At 39.4% G+C, this 25,221-nt stretch overlaps 2 protein-coding genes across 3 annotated transcripts; both read right to left on the reverse strand.

Moving 5' to 3' along the window:
• Nucleotides 1–419: 419 nt before the first annotated feature.
• LOC127650373 (protein asteroid homolog 1-like) lies at nucleotides 420–11,818 on the reverse strand. The gene is made up of 5 exons (XM_052135746.1): nucleotides 11,769–11,818; nucleotides 5,842–7,218; nucleotides 5,482–5,695; nucleotides 4,978–5,170; nucleotides 420–3,076 (listed from the first exon to the last, which is right to left on the reverse strand). Exons 2-5 carry the CDS (start codon nucleotides 7,201–7,203, stop codon nucleotides 2,725–2,727), a joined length of 2,121 nt encoding a protein of 706 aa, XP_051991706.1. The 5' UTR covers nucleotides 7,204–7,218; nucleotides 11,769–11,818; the 3' UTR covers nucleotides 420–2,724.
• Nucleotides 11,819–12,025: 207 nt separating this feature from the next.
• LOC127651084 (KAT8 regulatory NSL complex subunit 1-like) lies at nucleotides 12,026–24,136 on the reverse strand. 2 transcript variants are annotated; one of them, XM_052136807.1, is made up of 12 exons: nucleotides 22,398–24,136; nucleotides 20,936–21,077; nucleotides 20,777–20,850; nucleotides 19,682–19,844; nucleotides 19,328–19,481; nucleotides 18,482–18,676; nucleotides 17,799–17,914; nucleotides 17,595–17,716; nucleotides 16,263–16,386; nucleotides 15,998–16,101; nucleotides 15,166–15,331; nucleotides 12,026–13,618 (listed from the first exon to the last, which is right to left on the reverse strand). In XM_052136807.1, the coding sequence occupies exons 1-12, from the start codon at nucleotides 23,999–24,001 to the stop codon at nucleotides 13,307–13,309; spliced, it is 3,276 nt and encodes a 1,091-aa protein (XP_051992767.1). In that variant the 5' UTR covers nucleotides 24,002–24,136; the 3' UTR covers nucleotides 12,026–13,306. The 2 variants fall into 2 exon arrangements, with proteins under 2 accessions (XP_051992767.1, XP_051992766.1); XM_052136806.1 differs by having other exon boundaries at nucleotides 18,482–18,718.
• Between the last annotated feature and the right edge of the window lie 1,085 nt (nucleotides 24,137–25,221).

Below are 25,221 nucleotides of genomic sequence, written 5' to 3' on the forward strand. Positions count from 1 at the left end.
TACGGTTATAATACAAGGCAGGTATGTAATTAATTAAATTATTTTAATGTATCTTTAGATAGATTTCTTTCTGAAATTCACAAATTCACATCTTTCAGCAGTAAAAAAACAAGACAGAAAACTGCACCTGTGAACCTGTCAGTCAGATTTGACGGCAAGTGACGATGCAGGGTGAAAATATTTGCAACGGTTTTAATAGACAACAGGTCACTTGAATGGTAGATTTAGTGTCCATAAAATGAACCAAACGTTTGTGAAATTGTCTGGTAAGGGCAATGTTTAGAAGGTATTTATTAGCAAAACATTGCCCTTGTTACATGACTATATATGTTTCTGAATGAAAGTTTAGATCCAAAATGTAGTGGGAAAAAAAATATTTTATTAACACATGACTTAAATCACTTTAAAAGTGCATTTTATTTGGGTTTGCATTTTAATACAGCAGAGGAGTATGCAATCAAAGTTACAATCAGCAAAACTTAAAAAAGCTAGCACATAAAAGGAAGCAATAAACTGAATCTCACTGACAAATCAAAGCAACCACAAGATTTTAAAAAGGAATATCCTGGGTTCAAGTTAAGATTAATCGACAGCATTTGTGGCATTATATTGATTACCAAAAAAAAAAATACATTTGGACTGACTTATTGGCTTTAAAAAAAAAAAAGAAGCAAAAATCTGGGTTACAGTGAGGCACTTACAATGGAAGTGAATGGGGGCCAATTTTTCAATGTTAAAAATACGCACTATTTCAAAAGTACAGTCCCAAGACAAGACTTAAACAATATGCGTGACATGTTAACATGATTTTAGTGTGATAAAATCACTTATTACCCTTTTCTGTGTAAGTTATAGCCAAGTTTACAACTTACTTGACATGGTGTTGTAATGTCAACAAACCCTAGAACACTAAAATGTCTAAAACTGACAATTTAAACAATTTAACAGCTTAAATAATATATGAGATTTAACAGAAGAATGAATGAATAAAGTGCTTTTATAAAATTATAAGCTTCACATTTCTGCCTTTAAACCTTGAAAAAATTGGCCACATTCACTTCCATTGTAAGTGCCTCATTATAACTTTTTTTCTTTTTTTTAAAGGAGGGACAAGTCTAAATACATTTTGTGGTAATCAACATTACGCCAAAAATGCTGTCAATTGAGCTTAACCTGTATTGTACCTGCTATAATGTTCTGCTTTGTAGAGTCATCATATGATATACTGTAAGTGCAATGATGATTAACTTGTGCAGTGATAACTAACATAAGCAAATCTTATTCGTGAATTCATACATCCAGTTCGGACATGTTGGCTATTTTTAAAAGTTCAATCAGAAATCTTTGGAAAAACACCTTTGAAGAATAACAATGATCCAATCTGACAACTTCTACTATAGAAGGGCTTAACATTGTTATTCTCACTGATGTTCTTACCTCTAAGACAAAACATCCTATCTATGGGGTGGAATTTTATGAAACATGGTCTTCCACCCGCCAAGACATATTGTATTATATTGTACTAACTACATATGGTAATCTCCAGTAAGTATCTGTCTTGATTTGCATCCCCTTGATTTGCAACAAAATATACGTAACTGTATTCCACTAAAGTTACAATTTAAATAATTGGTATTTAGAATACAGATACATTCAAAAGTATTTTGATTACTGAAGAAATTACTTTGCATTTTATTGTCATTTGTTTCATTTAATATATCGTAATTTCAGATGGAAAACTTTTATACATATAAATGATGCGATCCAAAGTGCATTTGAACAGCGGTGAAAAACCTTCTTATGATGTGTTACATTCATACGAGCAGACAGAGAAGAAAGTTTGAATTAAGTTTGGTGCAGAAGAAATAGAAATAAACCTTGTGTAAATTGTCAGGTTTACGCTAATTTAAAATGCTATTTCTAGCCATTTTACATGCATGTTTAAAATAAGATCAATTTGATTTATCTTGTTTTAGAAACAACACCGCATAAGATATTTAGTTTTTCAGAGAATGCAGTTTTAACATGTGTATTTTGTCTCACTGTACTGGGAGAGTTTTATAGTCAAAACAAGATGATTACTGACCGTAAGTAATCTAATATAATACGTTACAAATGACATTTTACAGCATGTAAACCGTAATCTGTAGTGGAATACATTTAAAAAGTAACCCTCCCAACCCTGCATTTAAGTTCGGTACTCACAGTCAGGATATGTTCTGCATAACCCAACAATCAGCGATATACATTTCAAATGTTTAAGATGATATATATGAGCACCTACTGATGTTGACAAAACAGGCACCATATAACATCACATTAAAAATATTGGTTCCAAATGTAAGATTTTATAATATACAAAGTCAACACGATTCTTTATTAAAATTAATTCAATTAAATAGAATAAAAAGCTATATTAAATACAAAAATGTATATGGTGTAGCTGTAAAACATTTTCAGTGCAAGCGCAAGTCTAGTATAAGCAAGTTAATAATGATAGCGGTCATGATAATACATTCATGTTGCCTGAAATCATGTCGGCCTACACTGCAAGCTGCTCTCATTATACAAAATATGGCTAGTTACATATTCAGCCACATTAATAAAAGGCTCTGAGAGAAAAGTTAAACTTTCCCTCAAAAGAAACGAATGTAGTTAAAAATAGTTTATTTTATCCTACCTTCCTAAACTAGCTTCTTTCAAATATAATTTCCCTCTCCTCTTTCAAGCATAATATACATCATTACAGGTCAACAGAGTAAACCTGTTATCGAAATCACTGTCTGCAGGCATCATTCCCCTGCTTCTGTTATCCCTCCCTCTTCCTCCATAGCCTCTCCCTCTCCCTCCACTGGCTCTTCCTCTTCCTTCATTGCCCCTCCCTCTTTGCTGTGCTTTTCTCTGCCCCCCTCCTCTACTCATTCTTGGTGTTCCTGATACTGCTGTGCCTGTTATCGCCTTCAGGAGGATGGAGTATAGCTGCCAAGCTTCAGTGTCCCCTGCAAGCAGAGACTCAGGCTGGTAACCCCCTCTTATTGCAGCCTCAAGCCCATGTAACAGAGTACCACTGTATAGACTTAGAGAAAGAGAGAGCGAGTTGAGCAAGTAACTGGCATTGGGCAGTTTTTTCCCATATGACATCTGATCAATACGGATGGGATTTGAGCGATTCTGGTTCCCCAACGGTTCCATTAACGATTCTTTCAGTACTTTTGAGAAATAATTATTTGGAAATAAAAAAATAGCATTCTTTTTAACAGCCCTCAGCAGCCTGTTGCCAAATGATAATTTCAGATTTTGCAGAGCAGATATAACAAATCAGACATACATTTAATACAATTCTAGTAGAAGGCTTGTTTGCATGTTTTTTGAGGCATAAATGCAATCCAGTAACTGATCCTAACTACTGTATATATTCAATACAAATTCCAAACAAACAAAAAATGTGATCGCATATTTCATTCCTTTTTTCCACTTATTTCAACAAAACTCACAAGTATCTTTAAAGGGATAATTCTCCCAAAAAATGAACATTCTGTCATCATTTACTCACCCTCATGTCATCCCATATGTGTATTACTTTCTTTTATCTGCAGAACACAAAAGAAGACTTTTAGAAGAATATCTCAGCTCTTTAGGTCCATACAATGCAAGTGAATGGTGGCCAGAAATTTGAATCTCCAAAAATCACATAAGGCAGCATAAAAGCAATCCATAAGACTCCGGTGGTTAAATCCATGTCTTCTTAAATGATATGATAGGTGTGGATGAGAAATAGATCAATACTTTTTTAACCTTAAAATGTAATCTTACTATAAATTTAACCTTTGACCAGCCCAACCAGTAGGTGGCAAAATACACAAAGAATGTGAATTGAAAAAAGCAAAAGAAGGAAAATGTGGATGTGAAAGTGGAGATTTACACTAAAAAAGGACTTAAATACTGATCTGTTTCTAACACACACCTATCATATCACTTCAAAATATACAGATTTAACCACTGGAGTCTTTAGGATTACTTATATGCTGATTTAAATAAATTATGTCTTCTATGTAAATTATTAAAGCAAGCAAAAGAAAATAAAAAAAATGCTGACTTTTCAGATTTATGGACATTACAAATTTTAACCACCTACGTTGGATTGAATGGGCCTACAGAGCTGAGATATTCTTCTAAAAAATTGAATTTGTGTTCAGCAGAAGAAAGAAAGTCATAAACATCTGGGATGACATGATGATGAGTAAATTATGAGAGAAATTTCATTTTTGGATAAAGTATCTCATTAATTACACATTGTTAAATGAACAACCGGTCAGTAATACATTACATAATTCAGTAACAGTTCTTGCTTCAAGTTGGATATGATGATGTTTAAGTGTTTTTGATTCACTAAAATGAGCCAGCTCAAAAGAGTCATTTGTTCAGAAACCACACTACACTGGTCACACTGTGGTTGTTTCTCAATGGCAAGAATGCAAAGAACAGACTTATGAAGACCAGTCTTGTCAAGCTACCTTGGAATAACAAACTCAGAAAGAGAGGGGGGATGTAGAATGCATCTTCTGCAAGCTTTGAAAAGTGCTGTGAAGTCCAAGCACATTTGGAGCCAGTGACCAAACTACTGGCATTATCACACACCAATTACAGCATTTTTAATCATCACACAAGTGAGGATTTGCATTAAGTCTGTAAACACTCGTTTCCCCCAGGTGTTTAATGCTTGATTAAAATACACACAACAAAATATCTGTTGAGGGAGTATGACGACTCTTAATTTTAGAATGTGTTCCACACACATCAGCAGGAAATTGAACGTTTGTGAATCGTTAATGGAACTAAAAGCCATGAAAATCATATGGTTCTGGTATTAAAAAATAGTTTTGAACCCGTTCTCGGTTCCCACCCGTACTGAGAAATAGTAAAAGTATCAGAACTATTATATATTTCAGTGAAATAATTATTTTGGCAAATTCATACCAAGCATATCTAGGATCAAGTAGTGGGAAACACAGTAATTGGTTCAGGTAAAGCCCCGCCAACATACAGGACTGCCACTGGCTGAGCAAATGGGCCACACCCAGATCTAGGCCCCGCCTTTGTCCTGGGTTGACCCTCAACACAGACAATCGCTGACAGACAGAGGAAGCAGCTTTGCTGCCATATAGTGGGTCTGCATGAGATGATAGAGAGAGCAAAACATTATGGCTCTAGATGACTGTGCAAAGTTCATTCAAAGTGCATTCTGCACTAAAAAAAATTATATGGCTACTAAATAATACAATTAACTGTTGTCAAGCAATTGATATTCTACAAATACTGTATAGCCTCCTTCAGCCAGGTGATCAGTTTAACAGTTTAAAAGATTAAATGTGATTTCCGGCAAATCGATTGAGTAAATCTGGTAAATTCACTGCAATTTAATGGGTTTCATGTGTGAAAGTGGCTACAGACATTACAAAAGAAGATCAGGTGTCCTCTTACCATCAGGATGTGCCGTTCTCCAGCTGAGCTCACCGTATACCAGTCCCAACAACATGGCCATTAGTAGCGGTTGACTGGGCTTTGGTTTAGAGTTATTCATCCAAAAATACGTCACATACACTGGCAGGCAAAATTGGGGAGGCAATGGTGGCAAAATATGGTCCAACATACCCAGTGTTCCCAACAACACCTGCAGTCTCACCTGTACAGGCGCCTAAAATTTAAGAAAAACAATTGGAGGAACATACAAATGCAGACTTTTCCCTTGACAAAAATTTGAGTGCCAGCCACCAAGTTTATATAATTTAAATGGGGCAAAAAGTTTGGCTGAGGCATTGGAAACATTTTACCAAAGCTCACCTTGTCAATTGTAGTAAGATTCAGCTGTGGCACAGAGTTGGGTAGGTGAACCTCCACTGTGTTCTTCTTGAGATTGAGGTCTTGTCTGTCATACTCATCAACAACACATGGAGTGTCACACTGTTGTCCTCCCATACTCTGTCTTCCCCTTCCTCTGCCTCTCTGGGTGACATTTTGTTGCCTTTGACTATCCTGTCTTGTCTTTTCCAACAGCAACAGGCTGTAGATGGTCTTTCGGATACTCAGCGAGGTTCTATGACTGCTGAGCTGGTGACTATTCTCCACTTGGACAGTCAGCAGAACTTTCTGGAGGACAAGCACATTCAAGACCAAGGAGGGCAGGTTACCTGATGCAAATGCTTTTAAAAGCCACTCTGGTTGAGAAATCAGTGCTGCAGGGAGGCTTTGGGTATTTGGTAGTGCAGGTTGGGCACTTGAGAAGTATTGAGCTAGAATGCTAGTACGAGGGAGCTGGTAGTCCTGTATTCCTACCGAGAGCTGCATACGAAGGTTTCCTTTGTGCTGTCCACCCAAAATCTCCAGAACTTCCTCAAAAGCATCTAGAGGACTAGTAAACTGAGACAGCCAGAGCAGAAAGCCCTCGATTCGACTATGCCCAGACTTACGACCCACTGGTACTCTTTCAAGCTCCACTCGGCGGAAAAACATATCGGTTATTTTATCAGGAGTGTAGTCGTTGCCAGTCACGACAGCAAACAGAGGCAGAAGTTGTTTGTTCATATGGTTGAAGTGCGAGCAGAAGCGGTTCACGATGAACTGCCGGGCAGGAATGTATCGTTCTGTGGCCCTACCACTGACATTTTTCCACTGGAAGAAAGAAAATGGTAAGTAGCCACCACGCAAGTCAAAGATGTAGAAGTCACTGTCATTGGTCAAAACCGGACATCCCCACTGTTTGGCAAGAGAAGCTATCTCAAAATCAGCTTCGGAAATACACTGCACCAAGGGCACACCAAGCTCAGAGAGGACCTGTATGAAGACTTCGTGTGTAAGCAGAGGAAGTACAGAACCGTGAGATCCTCTGGAAAGAGTGTGAGCCGCTTTGATCTTGCTTTGGGTTCGTTCCAGCAGCGTCTTGAACTTTTTGTCCGTCTGGTCCATCCCACCATCTAACACGACGAATGGCTGCACCTTACATTCTGAAAGTGCTGCAAAAAACTGTCGCACCAACACTGCAAATATGTCATAATCTCCACCCCTTGCTTGATCCAATCCAGAGTTAAAATACAATTGATAATACAAGCTACACCCATCGATCACAAGGCGGCAGTCTCTAAATCTCATGTCTGTGAAGAAATGGTGATTTCCTTCAACATAACTTGTAAGTCCATGTACCCCCATGATGCAACAGAAATTCTTGCAAGTAAAACAAAATTGCGTTAGTCTCTACACATTTTAAAACAAACTGCAGCTACAAGCCTGAAATGTAACCAACAAAATAGGGTAGTGATAATTATGTATTACTCCATGTATTACTATTCAGCAATCATTTCATTCTACATTGCCTACTTCAGTCACCAATATTGTAATATGTCCTTAAGCCTACATTTGCCCCATTTTCTTATATTGTGAATATAAGTTGTTTTATAAAAATATTTAGTTTGTTTGTTTGTGGTCTGTTTGTTTGTTTATGCCATGCCAGGTTCTAATGCTATTCTTATGGCGAAAAAAGTTACATAAAAGGTATATGGTGATTAAAGTTCGTTACACCTACAAAAGGTTTTTCAAACCTATTTTTGCTAAAAACTCAAACTGATTTAGGCCAATAAATCTATTCCAAAATGTCAGCTGAACAAAACAATTTCCTCAAGGAGTTAATCCCGGCACAATCCAATAAAACATGCTTAAAAGACAATGGATTCTGGCATGAGGCACATAATGTTGTATCTTCTCCTGAAATTACATACTTACACTGAGGAGCCAAAACATTATGACCACTCGAAGGTGATGTAAATAACGTTGATCATCTCTTAACAAGGGCACCTGTCAAGGTCAAGGATTGTTGTAAGCGAACAATCAGTTCTCGTTGTCAATGAGTTGAATGCAGGAGAAATGGGCAGGAGTAAACACCTGAGCGACTTTGACAAGGGCCAAATTGTTATGGCCAGATGACTGGGTCAGAGCATCTCTGAAACAGCAAGGCCTTGTGGGGTGCTCCCGGTCAGCAGTAGTGAGTACCTACTAACAGTGGTCCGATGAGTGACAAACCACAAACCAGCTACAGGCTGTTGGGCACCCAAGGATCAATGCGCGAGGGCAACGAAGGCTATCCCATCTGGTCCAAACCGACAGAAGGTCTACTGTGGCTAAGACCAGTCAGAAGCACCTACAATGGACATGCGAGCAGTGGAAGAAGGTCGTCTGGTCCGACGAGTCCCATTTACATCACATGGACGGCCGTGTACATGTGCGTCGTTTACTTGGGGAAGTGATGGCACCAGGATGCACTGTGGGAAGATGACAAGCCAGTGGATGAGTGTGATGTTCTGGGCAATGTTCTGCTGGGAAACACTGGGGCTGGGTCTAAACATCGTTGCAGACCTGGTATTCCCCTTCATGGCAACTGTATTCCTTAATGGCAGTGGCCTCTTTCAGCAGGATAATGCATCCTGCCACATTGCACACATTGTTTGGGAATGGTTTGAGGAACATGATGAAGAGTTCAAGTTGTTGCCCTGGCCTCCCAATTCCCTTAGATCACAATCCGATTGAGCATCTGTGGGAGGTGCTGGACCAAAAAGTCTGATCCACACCGGCTCCACCTCGCATCTTACAAGACTTAAAAGGATCTGTTGCTAATGTCTTGGTGCCAGATAATACAGGACACCTTCAGGGGTCTTGTAAAATCCATAACGCTGTTTTGGCAGCACGCAGAGGACCAACATAATATTAGGCAGGTGGTCATATTGTTTTTGCTCATCAGTGTATGTGATAGTGTCCAATTCAACAGAGGATACAAATAATTTGAAAGTGAAAAAAATATATATTTTTTCCAACTACAGGTTTGATGTCATGTAGATTGTGATGCATTGGTACCATTCAGTTTGCCATTTGTTAATAGTGTAACATATAATGATTGGTTTAAGATCTGAAAGTGGTAAAGAGCACTTTGAGGATAGGTGCCATTAAAATTAATGAAAAAGACATTAGAAAATGGGTTAACAGCTATTATTTTGTAGATTGTGTCCACATTCTCTTACATTGCATAAATGTAATAATTTACCAATAAAAATATAATAAAAGAGATTGAGTCATAAAAAAGGGAAAACATTGTTAATGAAGCCCAGTAGCTTTTCTGTTCTTAAAGGAATATTCCAGGTTCAATACAAGTTAACCTCAATCTACAGCATTAGTGGCATAATGTTGATTTCCACAAAAATTATTTAAACTTGTCCCTCCTTTTCTTAATAAAAAGCAAAAATGTGGGTTCCAGTGAATCACATCCACAGTGAAGAGAATGGGGCCAATACGTAAATGTTAAAATACTCACTGTTTCAAAAGTATAGCCACAAGACATAACCCGTGTTAACTTTTCTTTGTAATATAATATATAGGGATGCGCTGATTCGATGTTTTTAAATGACATAAGAGAACCATTAAAACACTAAAGTAGTTCATATGACTCATGCATTTTATTCAAAGCCACTTAAAGACATGCAATAGCCCTGTGAATCACAAAAGGCTGTGTTTTATAAGTAAATATATCAAATGCATGCGCAGCTCCAGCGTAGCGTGTTATTGAATGGCGCTGCTCCGTTTACACACACTCGCGGCTATTTTGAGACTTCACGCATTTGCGCAATAATCGAGCACTACTCACGAACAGCATCTCAGATGTAGATGCTCTATAATTTGGTTCACTTATTTGCATTTAGAATTTTACCAGAATTAGAATAAGAACTGAATTAAACTACTATGAATTTTACTACAAACAGACACATACAGGACTTCTTGGAGAGTTCAGAATGTCAAAATTAAAGCGTAATGTATTAAAAGTTAAAGGTGTCACAGAGAGACTCACGGAGGCAGAGATTTGAAATCCGTAGCAGGGTTTATTGAACAAATAATTGAAACAGTGATGTAAACATTGTAAATTCAGTTGAGCAGAGCGGCAAACAGCAGATGAGTAATATCCAGAAAGGTTATAGACACGATGAACGGATAACTCACAACAGTCTTGTGAAACTTGCAGGCAATAATGAAGACACAGGTATGTTTGCCATAGTAGAAAGGACTAGAGTCTCAGAGATACTATAGATGAGAACAGACAAAGCGTGTGTGAAAGCGGGTTATATGCAGTCCTTGATTAGCCACTAATGATATGCAGGTGCATGTAATCAGAACTCAGGGGAGAGTGAGTGCTGTGACACAGAGTGTGTGTGTGTGTGTGTATGTGTATGTGTATGTGTGTGTGTTACCTCAATAACTGAACACTATCTCATAGTATGTTATGTTTACATTTTTAGAAACTGTCATCTTTTTGCACTACTGTGTACTGTTCAGCGCTACACTGTCTCTCGCTGTGCCTATTGTCCTGTCCATTGTCAGAAATGTCTTGTACTGTCCCGTACTTTTTGCACATGTTAGCACGTGCACTTTATATAGGTATATAGGTATTTTATATAGGTATTTTATTTAGTTGTGTAGTCTCATGTGGTTCTGTGTTTGTCCTATGTTGTTTTTATGTAGCACCATGGTCCTGGAGGGACGTTGTCTCGTTTCGCTGTGTACTGTACTAACTGTATATGGTTGAATCGACAATAAAAACCACTTGACTTGACTTGAGTGAGTGAGTGAGTGAGAGAGAGAGAGAGAGAAACTGACTGACCAGTGGATCCATGAGGTGCACGATTCAGATATATTACTACATTTTACTATTAGAATATATAATCTTTTTTTTTTTTTTTAACAAATTATAATAATATTTAAGTTGAATGGGTTCCAAAAAATAACTGTGTGAATGAAAAATGAGCTGATATCATACAACTAAATTGAACAAAAAAAGAGATCTGAATCCTTTAAAATGCAGAAACATGTTGATAAAAATAGCAAAAAAAAAAAAATGATGACTTACACTGGAATTACTGTTATGTTCATTTTGCTGCTACCTTATCCAGCATACTAGTTAACAATAAAGTGTTTCTTAAATTTATATTGAAATAATTAGCCGATACTGAGATTTCCGATATCGGAACCGGAAGCGAAAAAGTGGTATCGGTGCATCCCTAGTAATATAGAATTTTACAACATTGTTGCCATGACGACATTCTGTAAACCCTGTAATTCCACAATAACGACGATTTAAACAACTTTACAGCTCAAATAATGCACAAGATTTAACACAAGAATTAATGCAAGTGCTTTCCAACCCTCCAACACTTGTATTTAAACAGCGATTTGTTTTCTTAAGAAAAGGTGAAACTAGCCGAAATTAATGTTTGTTTTGATTACTCTTATGTTGTTGTTGTTTGAGTTCAACTAGTATTGAACCCAGAAGATTCCTTAAAAATAAAGTGGATCTCAGTTATATCAATATATTCAATATAAATAAAGCATGCACACATCTGAATGAGCTATTCTAGTTTTTAAGTTTTAGATTAGTGAAAGAGTTTACAAAATTAACAGGTTTTACACGTCTTGATTTTGTCAAATAATATGTTTGCTGTCCGTTCGAAAGTAGTAATGTGCGAAACAGTTTATTTGTGCAGCGGAGATGTTTACAGATGTGCAAATATTTAACTATGTATTGCATCATCATGTGACCACACGAGCCTGCAAGACTTTGAAATAAGCCATTATAACGATGCTGTCAAAATCATTTCTTTAGCTAAGTAGCACATCAATACAATTTTAAAGAATTACATTTTAAACTAAACGGTCCGAAAGAATTGTGCAGTATTACTCACCAGCGTCCCGTCATGTGTCAAGCTTTGAATTCACTTCCTGTATTTTGTCCGCCTCGCCATTAACAAAGTGGGAGTGCACTTGGACCTTAGAGCATTAGCGCCACCTATTGAAATGAGCTCCTAGGAAATAACATCTGTAATGAACACACAACGTTTAACTAAAACGAAGTTTAAGTCACATTTGGAAGGAATGCATGTAATTTTAAGGGGTTTAAGATAGTAAATGAACTAAATAGACAAGAAGCATTATAGTCCATTTGTGTTTATTCCTTTTATTATGTCTTTGCATTGAGAGCATCATGTGCGTTTAAATACAAAAACTCTCATTAACATTTTTTCTTGTGTTTTCCAACAAAACAATGACTTTTATTCACCAACACTACCCTCTAATGCAGCAGTACAGTGGGCCTGTCTAAATCAAACACACGCATATACTCTCTGCCAGATATGCATAAACACAAGAGCAATCACACTTTCTTTTACAGATCGTGTGGAAATCAAAGCATAATTTTGTGGAAACACACAGGCAGCCACTGCAGAATCCACATAGCCAGTAACAGACTTTCAATGCTATGATTTGTGTATTCAGATTGGTGACTGGCAGTATGCGCACATCTCCATGAAATACATACAATACAACACATGAATAAGGTAACCCAGTAAATGCGATCACGCAAAGGGTAATATGAGGTGCCTGTATATGGAGATCAACCAAGAGCTTACATCTGAAGATCTGTTTGGATTCGAGCTCACATTGTCGATTGCAAAGCAAGTAGATCTCGAAATGTAACGATTCAACAAAAACACAAAATGACAGAGAGCTTAGCTATACAGCTGAAGAAAAAAAACACTTTAGGCAGGTCCAAAAAAATCAAAATCAAAATACACAACAAAACAAACATGAGTAGTGGACAACCCTGCAGGAGAAAACAGCTTAACCCATCTTAAGCTGGTTTGTTGGTCTAAGCAGGTTTCCTAGACTGACCAGCAAACCAGCTTAGGTTGAATGGATGATGGTTTGGGAAAAGATTATAAATAATAGGCTTTGTGTTTTTATGTAAGCCTCCAATGGGATTCAGGGTGTCAGGACACAGGAGGGCTTGTGGTTAGATTAGTGTGAGGAATCATGATAACAGGGTCAATGACATAAGGGTGTGTGGTCTTGTTGATTTGATATTAGCAGAAAAAAACCCTTAAAAGGGATAGTTTCCCCTTAAATGATTTACATTTACCCTCATGTGGTTCCAAAACCAAATGATTTTCTTCATTTCGTGGAATACAAATGGAGATGCTAGGCTTCATTTTCATTGCATCTTTTTTCAATTTAAATGGAAGTAAATGGTGACCAAGGCTAACATTTTGCCTAAAATCTTCCTGTGTGTCCCATTGAAGAAAGACAGACATACGGGTGTGGAACAGCATGAGGGTGAGTAAATGAGGGCCCTTTAAGCTGGTTCTTACAGGACTCTACTGGGCCTCCAAACTAAACTGCTGGGTGGAGAGGACGCAAAGACAGGTGGAGAACTGATGCGATATGATCAATGAGTGAGTGAGTTAAACGAAAGAGGAAGAGTGGAAGAATCCTGAGCTGTAGAGTTTGTTTTCGGGGTGGCTGGTTTGCAGGACAGTGTGTGTGGGGTGGGTTGCTCGCTGCCTGAGTGCTGCTGACAAGGCTGAGGTGTCTTCGGGGAGAGCTCCAGGCTGCCCACGGAGATGCCCGAGTCCGTGCTTTGGCTGCGGCCACTGGCTGAGCATGGGTCCTCATCAGGCTCCGTCTCTTCCTCCTCCTGCAGCCACCGAAGTTCAGATTCCTGCAAGGGGAACGACCGGCATTCCCATGGCAGCACAGCCTGCAAACATAGAAGAGGACGATGATTTATTAAAGCTTATTGAATTATTTTCCAAAACATTGGGTTAATTGGTTCTTATATGCTCTCATATCTCTTAGAATTTTAAATATGTATATATGTCAGGAAAAGTTTCATGAACAAGTACAACCAGGCTCCGAAATTGCGAACTGTCAGAGTATGTACCGTATCTGATGAAGAATGCACTTCTTGGCAGGTAAAACAGTGCATTCTTTAGTTATGCATGGGAGTAGTATGAATAGATTTTGGAAATACATATTCCGGGAAAGTGGGTATTGACCCGTTCATAGTTTCAAATGGATTATGGGGTTATAAAGTGACCAGTTCACCTGCACTTCAAAATCTCGCTGAAAATAGCAGGTCATTCAGGTATTTCTCACTTACTGTTTTATGAATACTGAGGATTTGGACATACCACTTCATTGGTGTACTTTTGTGGCATACTATACTGTATACAATTGTAGTGAAGTATGGATAATTGGACACGAAGTGAAGGAATTAAAGGGGTAGCTCACCCAAAAATGATAATTCAATCTCGTTCTAAACTAGTGTGATTTACTTTCTTCAGGCTAATTTATACTTACTGGCCAAACAGGCTTCGCTTAGTTCACCTACAAATGATGACGAAGTGCAGTGACGTTTATGTTCTGCCAATGTGTTCGCTTTGTGATATTTCTCCTGTTCGCGTACATCTCTGAAATTCTTGATCAAGGAGAACTCGGCTGGTCGAATAGCACTGATGATTGGATAAAACTATTCGTGGGTGTGGTTTAGATGTGACTTTTTTTTATTTACAATAGTGCATGCCAGCTAAGGAGTTGTTGCCTAGGTTACTGTCGTTAAAATGGATATGTTTAAAGCTAGTCTCTGATAGATTGTGCAGAAGTATCGTTTTTTTTTTTACATTATTTGCAACCCAAACTCTACAAAGCCAGAGTGGCCATGACAAATGAGTAGAAAGAGGTTTGAGTTTTAAAAAGTGTAAGGAGCTGGGACAAGTTTAATAAGGCAAAGACGTGATACAGCGCTTAAAGATGTGGTCCGCGGAGAGAAAAACCTGCATTGTTTGCTTTAAGTGTGGCTGGAACAGTACGTTAAACACTGTGACATAACCCAAAATGAAATAATTTAAAACAACATTGCTCGCAGTTTAAATGAATGCTTTCTATGGACAAAAAAGGAAATGTTAAGCAAAATATTAGCCTGAGTCAGCATTCAATTCAGTGCATCTCCTTTTTCATTCAATGAAAGTGAATGGTGACTGAGGCTAACATTTTGCTTAACATCTCATTTTGTGTTCCACAGAAGTCATAGTTGTTTGCAACAACATGAGGTTGAGTAAATGATGACAGATCTTTCATTTCAGGTGAACGATTCCTTTTAAATGGCACCAGAATTCTCAGAACTAGAAAACTGCAGATGTTTATTTTTATTTTTATTACTGCAGCATGTTTAAAATAATTCCCATGGTTACAGAAATAATAAAGTTGAACAGAACATTCAGTGCTCTCCCTCAAACACACACACACCTGCTGTTCTTCCTCAGCCTGGCTGAAGGGATCTTCTGCTGCAGTACAGAAAGTGCTGGATGGCGATACGTCTCCTTCTGCACAATGAATCTGCCTGGAATCTGGAGAGTCGGGTGTCTGTTCCAACCCCCTGGAGCTCTTCCCATCCCCATGATAGGAGGAAGATCTGAGAGACACAAATACAGGGATTTTCAGGAGTGGTCTGTATAAAGGTCATAAATGAGATGTGGTCTTCACTTGAATTGAGGTAACCTTCATTGCCTTCATGAGCCTTATGTCTTTGCCTTTTCAATGGTCCAGATATATACACTCAGTGACCACTGAAATTACTTACTGATGTTATCATGTAATCAGACAATCGTGTGGCAGCAGTGCATTGCGTAAAATCATGCAGATATGGGTCAGGAGCTTCAGTTAATGTTCAAATCAACCAACAGTATTGGGAAAAAAAAACGTGATCTCAGTGATTTGGACCGTGGCATGATTGTTGGTGCCAGATGGGCTTGATTGAGCATTTCTGTAACTGCTGATCTCCTGGGAATTTAACGCATAACAGTCTCAGTTTACTCAGAATGGTGCCAAAAACTAAAAATGTCCAGTGAGTGGCAGTTCTATGGACGGAAACATCTTTTATGGCATCGATAAATAAGTGTAAAGGTGTACACAATGGTCAATAAGTGTATCTTTCATTTATTTATTAACTAACAAATGATCACTGTTGAAAAACAAATGTGTTTCTATACTAATAATTAGAACTGCTTAGTTGGTCACCTGTTTGAACATACTTCATCACATATATACTCCCTCTATAACACGCATTAATTACTCTCACCTGCCCCGGCGACGTCTACGAGCCCAACTCCCCCACCGACTTCTCTCTCTACTCTCACACAAAGCATGGCGACTCAGAAACACGGCATCAGAGAGATCTTCCTCCTATTGACCAAAAATATATACAAGTTCAGATACAGACTCCACGAGATATTTTGAATCATCAATGAGGTAATAGTAAACATGTCATATGTCAAAGAGTTTTGTTGTGAGAAAGCATGTCAAGATGCTACACATCTAAAAACACATATTAAAAGCATTCACACCTCCTCTTCATTTTCCAGTCCTTCCTCATCGGGCTGGTGGTGTTTGTTAATGTAATTTAACAACTGGGCATGTGGCCCCTCCTGGTTTTCAAAGACCCCTGAGAGAGAGTCCAGCTCTCTCCAGCTAAACGCAAGACACAGAACAGTTACACATTTTTATTAGAAATCACATTCACTAACTAAAAGAAATAGATCACCCAAAAGTAAAAGAAACTCTCTCATCTTTTACTCACGCACATGCCATCCCAGATGTGAATTACTTTCTTCTGCACTTCACAAATGAAGATTTTTAGAAGAATATTTCAGCTTTTTAGGTTCATACATTAGGTCCAGCATGTAAAGGCAGCATAAGAGTAATCCACTAGACTCCAGTGGTTAAATCCATGTCTTCTGAAGTGATATGCTACTTTTGGGTGAAAACAAACACCTTTTTCACCATAAATTTTGATGTCATCAGTCTGCTTGGTGATCATGATTTAAAGTTTGATTACACTAGTGCTTGAAACATAAGCAGAGTGCAAGATGACACTAGGAAGTGTATTTAAACCTGAAAAAATTATCACAAAAGAGACTGATGATGTCAACATTTATAGAGAAAAAGGAATTACATTTTGGTTTGTTCTTCCCCAAAACCTATTAGATCGCTTCAGAAGACATGGTTTAAACCACTGGAGTCTTATGGCTTAACTTTATGTGCTTTTTGGAGCTTCAAAGTTTTGGTCACCATTAATATGCATTGTATAAACTTTCAGAGCAGAGATATTATTTAAAAAAAAATCTTTGTTTGTTTCCTGCAGAAGAAAGAAAGTCGTACACATCTGGGAAGCCATGAGGGCGAGTAAATGATAGACTTTTTGGATGAACGATTGCTTTAGCAATAATGAGTGACTGATATATATATATGCACTGGTAACTATATTCAAAAATTACAAACAGCCTGGTCAACCAAAACATTTATATTTTATGCATTTAAAAATGTGTAAAATTTTAAGTAAACATTCTGTAATATAAACTTTTACTGAAAACCCCATATTGGTCCAACACAGACCAACCGATATAGGTAGCATGGCTTTGTTTTTGCTACCTCTTGACATAATGACACTACACATATATTGCCAGACTGGCTCCAGTTTGGAATGTACATGCTCTATGGTATCACAAAATGGGACACTAGAAACAGTGGATACTTGGCACTATGCTTGAATAATTGATGGGAAATTACTTGAAACCAAAGCCAATTTCCACAATGCCTGACCGAAGGACCACAAAAGTCAAGCAAAAAGTTTATAATTGAATCGCTTAATCTCTCATTCTTGCATTTTTTTTTTTTACCTTGGTGTGATAATCTCTTTGTATTGTAATCTCTGTACTCGTGCTCGTAGTCCAGCCAGGCCCAAAGGCATCACTAAATTGTCAATGTCAAACGAGCTTTCCACTCTCCTCCTTCGCAAAGGCTGAGAAACAAGAACAATTCAATAAATTACTGCCAACATGTAGAATATGCATATTTGTAAATCTCACTTTTTTCTTTTTTACCTGAGAGGGTGTGTCTGTCGCTGGGGGTGTTGCCAGCAGGATGGGAAAATCTGTGGCTCGCTGAGGAAGACAGATTGGGCTAATCACACCTCTCTGGCTTCTGCAACCAGAACCACCTACAAAAAAAGCAGTTTGTTAAATTCCTGAAAATACAATTACACACTTAGTATTGTTCGCTGGTATAAGTAAGCGATGCACTGGTTTACTAGATGACTCTCTTGGAATATTTGATTGTGGTCAATTGCACTAAACTGAATAACAGACTGTTTCTTGACCAGATTTCCTACATAGCTGTATTAGTTACATACTGCATCTCTAGTCTATTTCTTCTCACATAATAAAATAATTATGAAAAAGCTTCTACGTTTTGGCGCCCATTCACTTGCATTGTATGGTCCAAAAGAGCTGAGAAATTCTTCTAAAAATCTTAATTTGTGTTCTGCTTAAGAAAGAAAGTCACACACATCTGGGATGGCATAAGGATGAGAAAATGTTGAGAGAATTTTCATTTTGGGAGAACTATTAATTTTACCTATTTGGCAAGTAGCAATGTAACAAGTTGGATTATGTACATTCAGCCAGTCAGGGTGATACAAGACCACCCTATTGTTTACAGAATTTTGCAGCAATGAGCAGCTCACAGTACATTATCCCTTCCACAAATAAGCAAATATTTTACCCACCGGGTGCATTAAATAAAGGAGGCAGTGTATTGGGTGGGCGGGGACAAACTAATCTCCTCCTCACTCTCCCAGCTCGTCCTTGGCCCCGCCTCCCCAGCCAAGACAAAGAAGTTGACTTGTTCATCCACTGCATTGAATTATAAGAATGATGCCCGACCAGCGGGCGGATTCCACAGTGCAGTGTGAAGGGTGAATCTGCAATGGGGGAAACCCAAAGAGAAGTGCTACTTTCAAGGCCTGCAATTAAAGGGCACCATTTAAACAGTTTTTCTAAATTTAGCAAACATTCAACAAACTGTAATATTGAAATACAAGCTAAATACATAAATTCTGTAAACTGTCTAATTGTTATACAACATGAATTTCTAGCACCAAACTAAAACATATTTTAAAATACTGAAATTCTGTGCAGCAGAAAAAGAAACAATTAAGATAGATTTGAGGTGCTCACCCATCCAAAGCGATTGCTTTAGTCTTTAGTTTGTTGCTATAAAATTACTTTAGTTTTCGAGAAGGATATAGCTGCAGGCATTGCTCCAAAATGGGGCGGATGCTCCAAACCGCCATTAAAGATATAGGGAGCCCTTTACCTAACCCATTCTCTAACCTTAACCATGAGTGGAAGTGACGCCCCCTTTTTGAGTTGACGCAACCCCTTTTGGAGTAAACCCACTCTCTTCTGGAGATTCCGCCTCCATTTGGAGGTCTCAGGCCTGCAGCTATTCCTATTTGGGGTTTTCAGGGTGGGTGATATTCTGGTTCATAGATATGTCTTGGGTTGCAAGTCTTAAGGTTTTTTTTTGCACATTTTATCATCGGCCAGGTGAGTATATATTAAGAGCTCACCTGATGGCATAGAGAGAACGGGGTGAACAGACATATCAAGCCAGGCCTGACGTGTCGAGTTGTCCTTCCCCTTGTCTGAAGTGGAGCAAGCAGGAGCACCACCACATAACACACACACAGTTGGGGGTTCACACCAGCACTGTAAGGAAACCGCCTGAGAGGAGGACACACAAAGTGTGTGAGAAATCGATTCAAGATCAGTCTGTACTCTTGAGTGTTCAAGAGTGAACGCTTTTATTTTCCATCCCCTCTTCAGTACACTATAACAGAGACTGATGTACAAGTGAGCAGCGGTTAAGTATCTTCACATAATAGAAAGGGTAACTGCAAGGCCAACTCCAAGATTCTATTCACCTTTGAGCCCAGCGCAGAACAATCCTCAAGGCGAATAAATCTGTGACGCCGTTGCCGGAGTAACGGTTGAACCCGTGCAGCAGAAGGTGAACTGGGCACAGTGTGTGGCATGGGGGCGTCTTCTGTCTGCCACTTTTTGTTTGGGTCACCAACAGAGGACAACCTAGAGGTGAGCATAATCTTGCTCAGTTTAGATTTATAAGAAATCAAATGAGTAGAGTTGCAGCAAAACTGTACAGGCACTCAATGATACTGTCACATTTTTCATACTGTATTACAACATGTTCTCAGACCTGTTATTTGCAAAATAGTTAAAATGTATAATCTTTTGACATTTGAAAATGTTCTGTTTATGGCAAATATTGGCTTACTGTATAAGATAATTTACAATCTAGCACCACAACATCTTAGATAGTTTATAACTGATTAACAAGAGCTTCCGCTAGAGGGTACTAATATGTTACATTTCGGCCTACAACATTTGGGCAAAACGGATTTTACTTTAAGGCAGCTGGGACATGGAACTCTTTACCAATGAGTATCAGACAGTGCAGTCATTTTAAACATTTTAAATATAGTTTGAAAACGTGGCTGAAGGATACTCAGGTCTGCAGTCATTGATCTAGAGACACAGAATGTGGTTAACATTGGTACTGGTTGGAAATGTAATGTACTGATGAAGTGTTTGTTTTTTAAATGGTGTTGGGAGGGTTGAAAGTGTGCCCCCTAATTGGAAACCATTTAGTTTTAGGTTGTTTTTTTTCTTTTTTTTGGTTGTTGTTTTTCTTTTTTTGGGGGGGAGGGGTGGGGGGTTGTTTTTGTATGGTGTTGAATTATATTTGTTTTTCAAAGTGTAAGGATTTGATTTACTACAACTGATTGTTTTTTGTTTTTTTTTATCTCTGTAACCTGCTGAAAATTAACTTTTAGCTATATCTGGTACAATATACGTACTGTGCATTGTCCCTGCCAAATAAACAATAAATAAATTAAATTATAAGCAATAGTACATAAAATGTCAAATCAGAAAAATATAGGAGTGTGTGTGTGTGTGTGTGTGTGTGTGTGTGTGTGTGTGTTAAATCTGTTACTGACTTGCAGTTGTGTGATGTGGGGGAGGGATTTGATGCTCTGAGGGGTGTGTCAGGCAGAGAGTAAGCAGTCCGCACCTGCACATAAAATACATTTTAATCATTTATGAAAAATGACAATGAGAACAGTTCTTTAAACTAGACAAATGAAAATGTAGTATACCTTTCCCTGTCTGAGCTGTGTGTAAAGTTCATTCAGCGCTCGGATCCGGAACTCCAGCTCTGATACTTGAGTCTGCAGCCACACCCATCTGCTTCCAAGCCACGCCCTACTCTCTGCCCACTGCCATTCTTTGCCAGTGACACTGGAAGGAGGAAGAGAATGGATTAGAAACAGAACCTATGACAGTGAGAGCCTATTGGAACATTCTGGTAATGTTAGTTTATTGTTATAAAAGTTCAAACCTAAACAAATATTCCTAGAATTTTATGAATTGTTCCCAAACAAATATAACCAAGCATGAACCATATACATTAGGTAAGAATGGGATGTGTGAAAGTGTCAAAGGCTAGTTTAATTAGGAATTAACATATTGGGGACCCAAGACTATAATTAATAGATATCGTAGTGAATGAAGCAAGTTTACTCCCAACAGCCCAGTGAGAAATGGCTTTGTATTCTCTGAATGTGGTAGCCATGAATCAACTTCCAGTACAGGGATGAATTGTACATTGTACAGTGAAGCAGTGATTCAAATGGTGACACCAACATACAATGACTCAGTTGTAGCCTTTGTACATGTGTAGGTGTAAATACATGTTTACACAGGCAGGCTGAGCTGAACATCTGGGCTTTAAATTGTTATAGGGATATTTCACCCAGAAATTTTAATTCTCATACCATTTAATCACTCTCATGCCATCCAAGATGTGTATGAAATTTTTTTCTTCTGAAAAACACAAATGAAATTTTTTTGAAGAATTTCTCTGCTCTGTTGGTCCATTGCAAGTGAATGGTGTCAGAACATTGAAGCTTCAAAAAGGACATAAAGCCTGTATAAAAGTAATCCATATGACTCCAGTGGTTTAGTCCATGTCTTCAGAAGTGAGGGTGAGAAATAGATCAATATTCAAGCCCTTTCTTTACTACAAATCAACACTTTCACATTCTTCTTTTGCTTTTGGCAACTAAAATTATTTATGCATATCATTACCTACTGGGCAGGGAGGAGAAATTTGTGTAAGAAAAGGACTCAAATATTGATCTGTTTCTCCTACACCTATCATATCACTTCAAAAGACATGGATTAAACAACTGTAGTTTTATGGATTACTTTTATGCTGCCTTTAAGGCTTTTTGGACCTTCAACGTTCTGGCCACCATTAGCTTGCACTAATTCGATCTACAGAGCAGAGATATTCTTCTATCTGGGATGGTACAAGGGTGATTAAATGATGAGAAGATATTCATTTTTGGGTGAACTATCCCTTCAAACATAATCCTAGGTTGGAACTCTTGTTCCATGTTTCACAACATCCATAATTTGACACTGTACAGATATGACACTGGTCCAGGTTTAATGGGTTTCATAACCCAGGGTTAAAAGCAGTGCACCTTTCAAAATCAAATGTGAAGCACTGTTTTACGTTAAGTGCTGTGTTAAAAGCCTAACAGTGAAGCTTACATTGACTTTGTCGGGAGGGGTCGTAGGCGGCGACCACCTCTCACCAATCCCTCATCATCCTCACTGTCACCTCCTGAGCTGCTGGCTGTGTGGTCCGAGTCCAGGGCACTCTCTGCGGTTCGGAGAATCTCACTGCAGCTGCGTGCCAGCCTGCTCAGATCTGCTGAATTTCGAGGTAGGGCACCAGGCCTCCTGCTGCAGCTCAAACCTGGGCTCCTGTACAGGCCACGAAGCTGCTGTGTAACATGCCTCTCCACTTGCTTCACCTGAAAGGCCTGCAAACGCCTCCAAATATGATCCGTCCGATCTTCCAGCTCTACCTGCCGCCGTTCAGCTTCCCCCTTGACTGCGTCTATCTGCTCTGTGCTGAGGCCCTCCAGCTCTGAAGGACCTTCACCTGTACTGTCACACTTGGATGGGTTATTATTCTGTTCAATTTCAACTTTATAGTGTTCTGTCCCATTAGGAGGCCCACTCCCTGACTGAGTACTTTCAGTGTGAGAAACGGCGCACAGGGGCTTTTTTACGCGTCCGTGTATCCGTGCATGTTGCGGCTGAGGCTGTTCTTGGTCACGCACAGGTTCGGGGGCTTGGAGAGACAACGAGGAGGATTGCGAAGAAGATATATTGTTACTACCTACGTGAGGGGCTCCGTTTCCGCTCACCCCGTTGTTATGGTTGGCAGAGCTGGCAAGAAATGAGCGAACCCTGTCCAGTCGAACGCGCCCCTTGGCCGTTCTGTATGTGGGCAGCTCGGTATTTTCCATGCCGTTGCCACCCCCCGCTAAATTGTTTTTTTGAGCCCTGTTCGTGTTCACGGATTGGACTCGCCTGTTTTCGGGGGTGTCCGTCTGACGTCCGGATTTGAAAGTCTCTGTGCTGCACGCGAAGCCCTTCACATCAGCTTCCCCATTGGAGCTGCCGCAGTATGTCACCGAGCTGATCCCGGAGAAACACACCCTCTTGGAGGCTCCCGTAGAACTGCATCCCCGGCGCTTGATGACCGCAAGCTCGGGAGTCCCGTGACCACACCTTGCAGCGGCTGTCATCATCGCACCCTCAGTCTCGGTCCGTACCGTCTGTCCTCGTCGGGTTCTCCCGGTGCGCAGTAGCGGCAGTCTCGCACTCGCTCTGCACCCGTCCCTCCGCGTCATAGCGCTCATAAAACACCGACGCTCGACCTCTTCGTGGTCTATTTTAATGCTGCTATCCTCGCCCGCTCCCGTGCTTTGTCTACAAAAACGCTCGCGTCCGTATTTTCCCGAATCCGCAAATTCTTCTCCCTCCCGTGTGATATCAGCAGTACCGTTCGCAAAAAAGCCCACCTTGTTCATTTTCTGTGACGGATCCGCATCGATGGAGGTTTTCGTGGCATCGTCCCATTCGCAGAACGCCTGGGCCTCGGCTACGCTGGGGCTCCGCGCAGAGGCAGCGCTGGTGGCTGTAGCCGCAGCGGCCGATCTTCCGTCACCACTGACGGGCTCACCGCAGCCTCCTCCCCCGCAGCAGCGGCTGGCGCTATGCGGACACCCGGCCCCGCAACTCTCCGCTCCGGGCCCGGCTGCACTGGCGCTCATTTTATTCCGATTGCAGTAATAATACATCGCGTGTCGTTGGCATGGCCGGGTGTGAAGCGAGGACACACATCGAAGCTCCGTTAACGTATTTTTTTCTTTTCTTTTCGAAAGGAAGACGGGTTTCTCGTTCTACCCGTCTTGCCTTTCCCTGCGCCGTTGGTTTTCTCCAACACTCCCTATTCGTACTGAGCATGCGCCATTCACTGGCCCAACCTTCAGTAAAGAATTAGGGGCGTTTCAAAAACTAGTTCACGCAATTCATTTGTCACAAATGCATGTTTCATCCTCCTTGCGTGAAAGTATGAAACATTAAATAAAAAACAAATAACAATTTCTTTCCCATTTTTTCACTTTTATTAAATGTGCCATGTATTGACAGCATATAGCACAAAAAAGAACAAAGGCTGTCTGTGTATAATGAGGGGCTGGGCTGACAAAGCAATGTTCAAGGGCAGCTACATTTCGACATTCTTGTCAATGAGGCTAGAAAGAATTTAATATGGTTTATTTGCTTATTTTAAGAGCTTTAACACAAACACAGGCAGGCCCAAAGCTCAATAAATGTTATTTAATAAAATGCTATAATATTTAACATGTGTTTGTGTTGTTATCTGCCATTTCTAGTGTTATATAACAATGTGGTGGAAGTGTACTGAAGAATAAAAACCATATAAGAACCATCTAAGATGGTCAGTAGATGGCTGTGGCCTTTTCCAACACCTTAAATGTACGCTCAGTAATGAGATAAGACTCTACTCTAGTAAGATCAGTAACTCAAAGTTGTTTTATTACACATGGACAGGGATGCCCTCATGGGGGCTGCCATGTTAGAATCACATGACCAGCTGAAAACGACTTGCTTAATCTCAGTAACCACCCTGTTGTTGGATATTTTTGCTCATGGATAAAATTAATTATAGCTAAATATGAATAGTGAATTTCAACAATTGCATCAGCAACTGAAAACTATTGTGCTTGAATGGTGCTGCATCCACACCCCTAGATGTCAGTCTATGTCCAAGATGACATATTAAGAAAATTACCGAGTGCACCTTTAAGAAATTGTATTGAATCTACAGCTCTCTTACGACTCAGTACACTTGACATTGCGTTTATTAACGCATATGGGGATTGCCTTCTTACACAACCTATTTGAAACCTCTCTACAATAACGCCACTATTCTAATATTGACTATGGTGTTTAAGCCCCACCTATTTTGGCGCAAAACTGTCTGCTATAAAAACAG

This window comes from Xyrauchen texanus, chromosome 10, assembly GCF_025860055.1.
Source record: "Xyrauchen texanus isolate HMW12.3.18 chromosome 10, RBS_HiC_50CHRs, whole genome shotgun sequence".
Taxonomy (NCBI): Eukaryota; Metazoa; Chordata; class Actinopteri; order Cypriniformes; family Catostomidae; genus Xyrauchen; species Xyrauchen texanus.

Coding starts and splice junctions, on each gene's coding strand:
- LOC127651084 (XM_052136806.1), bottom strand. CDS start 24,001: ATGTATTATTACTGCAATCGGAATAAAATGAGCGCCAGTGCAGCCGGG. Junction 17,915..18,481: donor TCCTTTATTTAATGCACCCG/GTGGGTAAAATA, acceptor CTTTTTTTGTAG/GTGGTTCTGGTTGCAGAAGC. Junction 16,387..17,594: donor AAAGAGATTATCACACCAAG/GTAAAAAAAAAA, acceptor TCTTGCGTTTAG/CTGGAGAGAGCTGGACTCTC.
- LOC127650373 (XM_052135746.1), bottom strand. CDS start 7,203: ATGGGGGTACATGGACTTACAAGTTATGTTGAAGGAAATCACCATTTC. Junction 5,696..5,841: donor ATCTTACTACAATTGACAAG/GTGAGCTTTGGT, acceptor CTTAAATTTTAG/GCGCCTGTACAGGTGAGACT. Junction 5,171..5,481: donor GAGAACGGCACATCCTGATG/GTAAGAGGACAC, acceptor CATCTCATGCAG/ACCCACTATATGGCAGCAAA.